Source organism: Myodes glareolus, chromosome 25 (assembly GCF_982192425.1).
Source record: "Myodes glareolus chromosome 25, mMyoGla1.1, whole genome shotgun sequence".
NCBI lineage: Eukaryota > Metazoa > Chordata > Mammalia > Rodentia > Cricetidae > Myodes > Myodes glareolus.
In genome coordinates, this window is record NC_142050.1 from 38,913,822 (window position 1) to 38,925,842 (window position 12,021).

At 40.4% G+C, this 12,021-nt stretch overlaps 1 protein-coding gene across 12 annotated transcripts in view; it reads left to right on the plus strand.

Annotated features, from left to right (window-relative positions):
- Mgam (maltase-glucoamylase) overlaps positions 1 to 12,021 on the plus strand; it is a 161,078-nt gene that overhangs the window by 75,824 nt on the left and 73,233 nt on the right. For 8 of the 12 annotated variants that reach the window (XM_087901700.1, XM_087901707.1, XM_087901696.1 and 5 more), the window contains 5 exons: positions 2,580 to 2,704; positions 6,638 to 6,726; positions 8,168 to 8,217; positions 8,614 to 8,781; positions 11,566 to 11,715. The exons of 1 other annotated variant lie outside the window; for it this stretch is intronic. In XM_087901700.1, coding sequence (XP_087757826.1) covers positions 2,580 to 2,704; positions 6,638 to 6,726; positions 8,168 to 8,217; positions 8,614 to 8,781; positions 11,566 to 11,715 — 582 coding nt within the window. The remainder of the gene's footprint in view (positions 1 to 2,579; positions 2,705 to 6,637; positions 6,727 to 8,167; positions 8,218 to 8,613; positions 8,782 to 11,565; positions 11,716 to 12,021) is intronic. 3 more of the 12 variants (XM_087901705.1, XM_087901701.1, XM_087901704.1) reach the window with 3 other exon arrangements.

A 12,021-nucleotide genomic window follows, 5' to 3' on the forward strand; every position in this document is an offset into this window, starting at 1 on the left:
TTAACTTCTGACCTACCCTTCAGGACAGCGCTCTACAGTGGCACATAAAATATCTCACTGGCACCAGGCTTGCTGGGTGTCTGTGTGTGAGTCTAGAGCTTTGTCTTAATATCATTACAGTGGGGTAGACACCAGTGAGCTCTGGAAGTCATGCTGTTGACTTCATTTTTCTTTGTATAACTTCTTAATCGTGGAGGTCTTTTCTCTCTCCATTTTATTAAAAGCCTCCTCTTTGGGGCTGGACACATGACCCCAAGTATGGATGTGCTAGAACATAAATCTGGTGTCTTGAGTTAGATTTCAAGATCCCACGTGGTGGAGGAGGAAAGAAATGAGTTGCACTCTGATTTCCACACACACAACCACACATACACACACAATCACACATATACACACAAACACAACCACACATACACACACAACCACACACTAACACTTGCGTGCATGAACACACAACCCCCTCTCTAAATAAATTGGTGGGTAGACAGACAGACAGGTAGAAAGAAAGATAGATAAAACGTAAAAGTCAGCCTCTGTATTTTGTAAACTCAAGGGGAATTCCTCCATATCAACACCTAAGATTAACAGTTATGATTCATATATAAACATATAAAACACACACAGACATACAGTGCATCACTTGGATGCCTGAGGTGTTCACATGCATTTATTGCTGAGAAGTCAACAAGAAGCTCTTTGTGGTTTATTTCTGGGCCAGTGCAACCTAAGGGTTCAGCTGAAAAAACAGGATTTTAGAGGTCTGCTGCCCTCTAACAGAAGGAGAAGGAGGTGGCAGACAATAGTCAGAGCATGTGTCAGTCCCTTGGGTGACAACCCCAGGGGATTGGAGTGAGACTGGGTGACAGCTGTGTGAAGAAGAGTGAGTGGATTCCTTCTTTTCGTCTTGGGGGCAGCTGGAACCTCCTCCACATGCTTTGTTATTGACCTATGCTGCCTTTAGGGCTGGGATGCTCTACTGCCTCCTTAGTAGACCAGAGTCAGCAGAAGTGGTCCTCATGTTGTCTGAATTTTGTGCTGACTGCCTTATCCCTTCCCAGTGAGACCTTCTGGGTGTGTTGGGGATTTCTGATATAGGGTCTGGACTAGGGTTAAGTTGGGAGAAGCACAGGACACACAATTTAAAGAGGTCCTGTGCTGTAAGGCTGGCCCTGGCTTTACATGGTCTTGAGAACATAGACCACCTTAAAATTTGCTCCCTAGGCAACTGGTTAGCCTGTCCTAGTAGCTGACCTTACCCAGTAAAATGCTCTAAATATTGAGCACTAGATGTAGAAACACTGAGCACACAGCATCATGAAGCTGAGCAGGCAATCAGTACCAGGGTTTTTATCTTAAGTACTGGCACAGACGTAAACAACTATATGTGTCACATTTTAAAAGTGAAATATGAAGGCTAACAAGAGTTTTCTGCATTAGTTACATTGCTTATGGCTTTTAAATAGAAGGTAGTTTCAGATAAAGGTGAGGTAAAAAGTTTATCTACAGAAGCAAAAGTTAATTGAGCAAGCTCTTTGGAGAAAAAGAAAAAAAGTTAAATTAATCTCAAATTAAAGCAACTTTAAATGGTTGAAATTGCTGAGAAAATGCTGCCTTAGTATTATTCACAACCTACAGTGTTTTCCTTTTCTTTCTTTTTTTTGGGGGGGGGCAGGGATGGCTAAGCACTTGTGTCACATATTTAAACTTTCTACTTTATGTTTTATTGGATGACAGCCAGACAGAGCCCATATGAATACTTCTTACCTCTTAAAGCAACAGCATTCAAATACCTGCCAGAGGACAACTGCATTGTCTCATGGTCATTGTGGGATGAGTAATGGAGCCGCTAGTAGCTTGTAGCCAACAGTTATCAACACTGCTACTTTATATCAAAAGGCATAGGTCAGCCTCATCACTAAAAAGAAATATCTGTCCCAAATATCAATGGAGCAAAGTCAAGGAGATAGAAACCCTTCTGAGGTTGAGGCAGTGTAGGAAGGATTGTGGCTGTGCATCAGGTTAGACTGCACCTCGCACAAAAGGGACTTGGCAGTAGTGTCAAAATCTATTGTTGGCTATATTCTGATAAGGATATGGAAACAGTACTATTTAATTGAACAAAAGTTGTCTAGGAAACTACAGTTTAGAGTGTTAGTCACCTAGTAGGTCTATGAGTGCACGTGTGAAGAAATGGGAATCTGTGGTTTCTTGGGGAAAGGGAGGTCTAGTACTGCCCTTGGCACAAATGTTTCAGGAACTAAGAAAGAGTGGCAGCATTGCTCAATGTCACCCCACCTCCCAAATTAGAAACAGCGTGTGCAGTGAGGGTGGTTGGAGTCCCCAGGAAGACCTCATTTAGTATGTACTGTAACTCTTCCCCATATCTCCACTCCCCATAAGCTCGGGGATTCTAATAAGCTCTTAAAACTTTAAATTCATCAAGCTTTAACAGAGAAGAGGGGACCAGAGTGTGATAATGACCTAGGTTGAATGATGGTGACTGGACAGATTGTTCAGGATCTGCTGGGTGTTCAGACAGGTGTGTGTTCCTTCTCTCATCATCTCTTCTCCTGCCACAGGGTACAATTATTAATTCAACAGGACAGTGGAAGACCTTGCCTGCCCCTCTTGAGCACATCAATCTTCACATCCGTGGAGGTTCCATCTTGCCATGGCAACATCATGCCCAGAACACACAGTTAAGGTGAGTGATGGGACTTGGGCTCTGCTTTGCATACCGTGATCTCATCCTTTTATGGAGAAAGTCACTTTACATCAAGCGTGACTCTCAAGGTCAAAAGCAGTTTCCCAAGCATTTATTGTTCTGCTCCACATCAATGTGTTTTGCTCCTTTTCACAACTGGACACTTTGTTCGTATCTGTGACCACAGTGTGCTAAAGCAGCAGGTGGAATGTGGTGAGAGAGGATGCTGGCTTTTTTGCCTTTGTGTGTTAGTGTGCGCCCATGCATGTGTGATCACACTCTGCCTTTTGATTTTCCTTGTACTTTTCTTGAGAGGCTGTAGAGGAGACCAACATCCTGATGGACCTGGATCCTCTGTAAACCCTTCCAGTTTTCAGGATGCTGACTGCTGTGCAGTCAGCTTCCTGCTGTGCAGTCAGCCTCCTGCTGTGCAGTCAGTCTCTTGCTTTTCCCAGAGCTGTTGCAATTTTAGTTCTGAAAGTCTCATGTCTTGAGCAAGATCCAGTCCGGTCCACTTGTTCCTCTCTTGTCCAGGTTTGACTGTCTATCCCATGTTTGCTGCTCTTAGCTCACTTGTTCCCATTTCTAGATTAGCATCCCTGATAGATCCTTATAATACTCTAGTTTACCAATTTTACCCCCACCCTACTGAGGCATTTCTTTGTAGTGTTTCAAAATGGGATTCAAGAGCATAAACTCATGTTTCCAGAACATCAGTTTCTCTTTGTTACTTTTTAATTCCAAAATAATACTTCTACTAAAGAGTTCTGCATTGGTGCCAATGTTTTACTGAAACTATTAGCATATTTATTTGCCACAGACAGGTTTATTAGAAGGGTGGAAACCTATCTTTTTCTTTGAACATCCCTTACTGCTTAATTATTCCAGTCGTCGACTTTAAAGAAAGGTGTCTAATTCAATGCCAGTTTGCTTTTTCATTCCCTTTTTAGTGCTATTCTCTTTTCTGTGCACCCATATCAATTTCTTTTGCAAAAAAAATTATTTTTATGTGTCCTTGAAGTCCAAACTCCTTCAAAGTCCTTGTAATTTCCCAGTGTGTTTTCAAGTTGAGTACCTGTATTTTATGCGGGCTTTTTGTTTTTTAACTTTCCTTTTATTTATTCTTTGTGTCTCTCACATCATGCCTCCAATCCTACCCATGTCCCTTCCCACCCAAGAACAAAACAAAATAAAATTTAATACATACAAGGAAAAGAGGAAGAAAATGAAAAATGACAAAAAAGGGAGGGGAGGGGTAAAATCTCACCATGGAAGCTGCAGTGTGACACGGTATCATGCAGCAAACACCTCTATCCATACATTTTTACATTATGCAGTGTCTTGATAGCCATATGGATCAGTTATGTTCCAAACATGACAGTCTGCAAATATAACCAACTCTGCAACTGCATTCAGGCATCTTCTCCCATTGCTCTTCATGCTGGGTCAGTCTGTGAGGCAAAGTATCAAGTATTTACTGACCCATCCTATAGTTCATTTCACTCTCAATTTTCTACTAAATTATTGTTACTTATTATTATTAGTCTACATTAATTGTACAAATTAATCACTGATGCACTTCTTTCCATCTGTATGTAATGCATTGATCATGTTCATCAAATAGTTGTCCCCCCCTTTACATCATCCTTCAGTACTTCTACCTTAGTACCCGTCTCAGGCTCTAATCGTGCCTCTCCAATCTGTCAATTTTTTTTGTTTATTTGTGGTTTTTATTGATAATAGAAATATGAAACGAAAACATGACGTTATATGTCCAGCTTATTATGCTTAACACGGTGTCTCTCATGTCTGACTTTCTGGGCATCTTTGTGATTTAGCTCACTGTGTGTATTCCTGTGTTTTTCTGTCTCTTATGAGTGTTGATTTCTCCCTTGCAAGCCTACCAATCTTTTACATAGTAGTATAAATTCCATATATTCAGAGGAGTGTGCACGTCCTCTGAATTGTTGTCACATTTCTGTTAGTGTCTCTGCACTCTCTGATCTCTTATTTGCACCACTTTTCACTCTCTACTTTGGTTGCCTGTCAAGTGTGTTGAATGAGTCTATAGTACCTAGATTGAGGATTGTGTGGATTTATATTTATACTTATGGGATTTTAGCAATGATAGCTAAATCTCTGAACTATAAAGGAAATCAGCTGATTTTGTTGATAGTGGAGTCTAATCAAGTAGTAGAAGGCTGACCTGGAACAAATACAATAGAAAACCTGAAGTCAGTGAGGGGCACATGAGAACAAACAAGAAGCTGCTGTCAGATGTTTTGTTTGGATTTATTATTCCAAAAGAAAATAATAGACATTAAATTAAGTAAAATTAATCAGCAGGCATACTGGTATATAATAGAATTAGCACTTGTGCAGCAGAGGCAGGTGGGTTCATGATTTTATAACCAGCCTGGGCCAGGGAGCCAGTTCTAAGCTAGTAATTTTCTTTGCTTGTTGCCAGGTGATAGAAAAGCCCTTTTAAAACCTTTGCTATTGACATGATATTTTTAAAGAAATACTGAGGCCTTCAGCATATTTCCAAAGAATAATTGATCAATTTCTGCATTGCCTTATGCTAGAGGACCTGGCAGACCCTTATGGGATCAAATGTGTGTTATATATACGGGGGTATATGGGACGATTCCTATTCCTGATTGTATCTTGTAACAGAATAAATAATAAAGTCAGTTTTGCTACTTCTGATTAAAAAAAAAGAAAGAAAGGCAAAAGCCCAGAGCAAAAGATAGATGGGATAATTTAAGTAAAGCTGGCTAGAAACAAGGCAAACTAAGGCAGCACATTCATAAGAAAGAAAAAGCCTTTATTTCTTTGGGAGCTGGGTGGGGGACCACCCCAAAGAGAAAGAAAAACAAACAAAATCTGGGGTGAGTGAATGTATGTGTGTTGTTTCTCCCTACAAAAAGTACTTCTCACACACCCTAGTAAAGTCTCACACACCCTAGTAAGTCTAGTAAGTGTTTGAAATAAATAATGGTCCTTTTCTTTTTGATCATGTAGAGACTTGATTCTTAGCATCTTATGATGCAACCATTTATTCATTCAACAAAAGTTTTGAAATCTCTATTATATATTGGAACTGTTCTGGGCACATCTTCTCCTCAATGAATAAAATAGACAGAAAAGCTGCCTAAGCTGTCTGCATACATGCAGAAAAAGTCTCTGAGAAAGTTTCCTTTCAGTTTAGTGCAGACCTCAGATCAGGCCTCAGTTGGAAGAGGGAAGGGAAGGATCCCTACAGACTTCTGAGGGGAGGTGTTCCCATCAATGCGGACACCCGTGGTGACGGCATGAGGGAGTCCCAGGAGAAGAAGGGCAATGGGATAGCAAAGCTAGTGCTGAGAGTAGATTATCTGTTCCTTAGTTTTCAGCACAGCAAGGGGAGGGTGACACAACAAAACAAAACAAAAACAAAAAAACAAACAAAAAAACCCCCAGTGATCCCAAACAAAGCCATTCAATATACAGTTACCATGATATGGATAACCCTTATTTTATGTGTTTCTGAGTAAAAATTTCCTTGGCAGAGAAAACATATCTACTGGCAGCAGCTAATATAGTTCTTATTGTATGGTCTCTGTAGCCACAGCACCACTGTCTAAGGCTCCACCCTATTTCAAAGTCTACATTCTGTGTATCAGTGTAGCCCTAGCATCCACTGTCACTGATGTTTAAACCCTGACTTCCTGTTTGTACAAATGTTGCTAAGGTTTGGGATATTTCTTTCCTGTGACAATGATACTGGAGAAAGTGTCTTCTAGCATTCTTGTCCCTGTCTCTGAAGGGAGGAAGTCACCCATGACTAGTCCTTTACCCATCCATCCTTTGCCCATGTGAAAACTGGTAGCAATATCTTCTAAAATCCTTTGAGCCCTAAGGACTTGGGTCTTGTGCTTCTGTTTCCCACAGTCGGAAGAACCCTCTTGGTCTTCTCATTGCCCTGGATGAAAACAAGGAAGCAAGAGGAGAACTGTTCTGGGATGATGGGCAGTCAAAGGGTGAGTGCTGCGAGAGGGCGTGGCCACGATAGGACTGCCTGTCTGACTCTGCCCCTTCACCCCTGCTGGCCATTCGGCTGTGTAGGAGATCTCACCAGGCATCCTAGAGCATCCTCCCAGAGAAACCATGGACTTCTGGTTGTACTCATCAGAGACCATGCTAGATGAACCAAAGAATGAGGAGGAGAACATCTCTCTCTTTTTCTCTGTCTGTCTCTCTCTTTCTGAATATTCTCCTTTGTTACTTATGTCTAACAGTCTCTAACTTCATTGTTAAAAGACACATGAAGGACACATTTTGAAGACTGTTTCTATAATTCATTTTCATTGTAAATATCTTCCCTATGAGTCCTTGTGGGAAAACTGTTGATGATGTGGCAGTCATAGCCATGGTCGGGAGTCAGTGAGCACACACAGTCCTGATCATGTGCATTATGCGTTTTAGGAACTCTCTTCTTTATTTCTCTCCCTCTCCTTCCTTCCTTCCTTCCTTCCTTCCTTCCTTCCTTCCTTCCTTCCTTCCTTCCTTCCTTCTTTCCTTCTTTCCTTCCTTCCTTCTGTCTCTACTGCACTAAGAATTCTCATGACTCTAACTTGGGTAATGGATTCCATGAGATGACTGCCTCTGGAGGACCGCAACGGATGCTTTCATGGTTAGAGCATTAAGGAGAGGAAAAGTGTGAGGCCGTGCAGGCTGTGCACACATATAGACATTGTGAAATGGTTACCATAGCTTTAACTGATGCTTCCATCACCACTAATGGCAGTATTGACTCTCTAGACTTGTTCTTGTCATGGTTCATAGGACTTGAGCAGATTTTCCACATTTCCCCTCCCTCCTGACCATGAATTATCTTGTTCCTTCCTCTGTTTATACAAATGCTGCTGTTTAGCCCCTGTGTAGAGACCCTACACTGATTTTCTTTTGCCATCTCACCAACTTCTCCTAGTGGAGTATGAGCCAGATTCATCTCTGTTCTCACAACACAGGACTTCCTTCTTCTTTAATACTACGGAAAGCTCCATTGTAAACATGCTCTGTAATTCTTTTATTCATTCATCTGCTAACAGATATGTTTATTGTTTCCCCATCTTAGCTATTGGGAAAAAATGGACAATGGACTTAACAGCAACCTCTTAGGAGGACATATAGGGGACAGCTTCTTGGATATTGAGCATGGTATTGTAATTTTAAGAATGACATCATCCAAAGGAAATGAAAACAGTGTGTCACAGAGATGCTGGCCTCTCCTATTCACTGTGGCCTGATCTGTACTAGTGAGCATCTGGAAGCAGCCGCAGTGTCTGAAGAAGTTGTGATTGACAGGTCTAGTGCAGTGTTCTTCAGTCATGAGAAGAAAGAACAGTCAGTTTTAAGGAGAGGAGGTGAAGCTCATCTTCTGTGGGCACAGGCCGGGCTGACATCTCTTTCTTCTTTCAGATAATTTGGCCAACAACATGTACCTCTTCAGTGAATTTTCTGTCACCCAAGTGAGTGCATATTTTATGAATATTGTATGTGACTTTTGTCTAAAGATGATTAGATATGTTCTGCTATGTGTGTCTAACTGTATTTATTTAAATATCAGCATTTATGTGGTGAATATAATGCTATTTATGACTTAATTCATAATAATTACATCAGCCATATTGATCAAGGTGTCAACAGTAAAAGAAAATGAGATATTGTTATAAAGGATAATTCTCTAATGAATCTGTCTGTTTTCTCATCACTCTCCATTGGCATTATAAAGTTAAATTTGTATGCCCATTAGCACTTATTAGAACTTTGGGGAAGGTTGAGTGTGTAGTCTAGGATGGGGATGGGAGGAGCTAGGAAAACCAAGTGTTTATAATTTGTTCATCATTATACTTGATATGTTTCAGAACCGATTGAATGTGGCAATTTCAAGTGCAAACTACAAGGACCCCAATAACTTAGCATTCCAGGAAATTAAAATCTTTGGGACAGAGGCAATTTACAATGTTAGAGTGAACCAGAATGGTGTCCTTAGTCAAATGTCTCCACAAATCGCTTACAATTCAAACCTGAAGGTAAGAATTCATCCTGTGAGGATGACTTTCACAAACCTCCTTGGTTGTCTTGATATCACTTCTTACTAAGATTACATGGGTTGTTGAAGAACCAGAGCCATCTGAGGCCTGACAGCGATGCTGGGGTATGGAAGAAGAAGGTAAAAATGGAGACAGTCTGAGGCCCCATGGCTCCAGCTCTTCCATCCTTATTTCTTCCCTCTCAGTGATTGGTTTTCTCTAACTGGATGTGGGGACAAGGTCCAAGCGATGGGATCTGAAAGTTTAGGGCTTGTGCCCAAGGTGAAAGTAGAGATAGAGATCTTATGAATAAAATGCTTTAAGTTCTTTTGTTTGTTTAATGTTCAATGTTTCTTTCCACTGTTAAGCTCTGTTGAGAAGAGTATGTGTTCCCTAACATACATTTGCAGGAAATAGTTTATGAAGATGATGGTGTTGCTAACTAACTTAGATGGTGACTAGAAAGTGGGATTCTGGCAGATGTGATGAGATCCAGCCTTTCTGTAAGCTGTGTATTCAATTCCTCTTCCTCCGCACTGTGAGGGACCTTTTCCCATCAGGTCTCACGACTTGGGCTGAGGAGCCTCACGGAACTGGAGCTGCTCAATCAGCACAGTCTTAGGATCTTTTGAATTAGGGAAATGAGCCCACTGATACTTCTACTAAATGGCGTATTGATGATATTTTTGTCATCACACTCTGTACAGAAGAACATGCATTATGAAGTTATAAATAAATATTAATGTGCTTAGTTGTGTCTGGGGCAAAGTGTAAGATAGCTGAAGATGCATTCTTGAAAATAATCTTTGTTCTTGATAGAAAATAAAATAGTTAACACATCACCAAAGAACTCTTTATTCTTTGAATCAGAGCGGTGAGAGACACAATTCACATACATTAAAATATATGAAAGAATGAAGAAGTATAAATCCACATTGGCAAGATATTTGCATTGGTCTTAGTTGATACTCAAGGCTTAATGCAGTATCATTAATGAGATCACCTTTGGAGAAGGCATGGATAGAACAGGACCTTGAAAGACAGAGTTTCATGGAGATTGAGAGATGGCTCAATCTCTCAATTCAGTGAATAGCACTGAATGTTCTTCTAGAGGTCCCGGGTTTGTAACCCAGCACACACACGTTGGCTCACAAACATCTGTAACTGCAGTCCCAGGGGAACCAATGCCACTTCTGCCTTCTGTGGCCACACACATAATGCACAGATATACATGTAGGCAGAACATCCATGCACATAAAATAATGCTGGATGCATCAGCTTTACAAGAATTCTGAGATAGAAAACAGATTGTAGTATTTTCTGTAATTAAAAGTTCAAAGTTGAAGACTTGTTGGAATTGATTTTGAAGTTGAACTTTGTCTGATCTAAGGTCTGTCTTGTCTAAGGAATGGAAGTGGCTGCTTGGATCTAGTCACAATGTCCTAATTCTAGGAGAGATGAAAAAGGGAAAGAAAAAGAAGCAAAGAAAAGAAAGGTGGAAAAATAAGAAAGCAGAGTTAAAGCTGATGGGGCAGGCCCTTCTAGCAAGAAAGAAACCCTGGCCCAACACTGAACTCAAATTTACTTTTTCTGGCCATGAATATGCTACAGTCATTATAATTTCATATAATAATTGGAAGAATATGATATTTGAATCTTAACTAAAAAAAGCACATCTTGAACTAATAAGAAAGCTGTCAATGTGTTCAGAAAGGGCCTTGTTTTCCTAGACAGCGTTTGTCTTGGTGATGCTCTCCAAGCTGAACTATTCATGAGAGGCCAGTCAACTGGTTCAGAAGTCTAACATTATCAATCTTTAATTCAGTATCTGGCTAAGGTCTCATTCATATTTAAAAATAGGGTTCTTGGGGTAAGAGAAAACTTGTCTTATTTGAGAGGGTCTCTGGCACCCAAGTAAGAAAGTCATATTCAATTCTCTAAGGTCCTGACAATGATCCTTGAATCAAGGTCTTCTTGGAGTCTGTAGTAGAGGGTAGGGATTGGCAAGACAGGAAAGCCAGGACAGTGTCCTCTGGAAGGACACTGAGAAAAGGACGGTGACATCTAGAAAGTGACAGAATGCTCCAGATACGTGGATGCATTAATCGTGCAGGTGCTGAGTAATAAACTTCCAATAAAAGAACAGGAAAAATTAGAATGGAGTGCTGCAGTTGAAAGCAAATGCAATATATGTAGCTTCAAATGTGGATTTCTGGCCTTGGGACATGATGAGACTGTGTGTTGTAAATGAATATTTATATAATAATATATCCTATTCCCCAGTCTCTCACTTAGTTGATAAGTCTTAGATCAAAGTAATTCAGAAGGCTTGTGTAAGCTTCCATGAAGACTGCTATATCCCAAGGCACATGACTTATATTGCCCCATTCTCTAATCAGTCCACAACAAAGAGGTCATGATATAAGGTGATAAGGGTGAAAAGTTGCTTAATTTGAGAAGAGGGAGAAAAAGCCTTTCTGACAAAATGAACAGGGTTCAAATAGTTCAGGGAAGGGATTTTAAAAAGTGTGATCATATGTCTTTTCTTGGTCTATGTCTTTCTACTATGTTATATGTAAGGTTTTGATAGAATACTGGTATTTTCCTTTTGCTACAATCTCTTATTCCATACATACATTTCTACAATTAAAATTGTACTGTATTCTGTCATCATAAAAAAACAGGGCCTAAGAATAGACTAAAAATGACATTTTTACTTGAATAACATAAAAAGGTTCAAGTCTGAAAGACCTTTGTCCTGAGGAGGAATTTGCCTTCCTTCAGGTTGCCACCATCACAGATATCCGTCTCGTGCTGGGGGAAGAATATACAGTGGAGTGGGACCTCATAGAGGACCAGGAGAAGATAGACTGCTATCCAGATGAGCAGGGTGCCTCTGAGGCCAACTGCATTGCCCGTGGCTGCATCTGGGAGGTGAGTGTGCTGAGGACGTTCGTGGAAACGGGAAACTCTTGAAATGCAACCTACAGTGTCTTTATCCCAGACCAGTATACCCATATTTATTAAAAATCTATGATTTAAAAAAAGGCTCTAGATGAGGCTGATTTAGATTAAGGAAGGAAGAAGGCAAGAGGGGGGTGTTTACTGTGTTGTTTGTACTTGAGGAATTTAGAGTCATGCTTAATTTAATTGTTATGAGTGAATGAAGTGATGGCTTCCTCCGTATAAATTGACTTTTTTCATCTATTTGGTAACTCCATATCCCTGCTGATGTAGGAT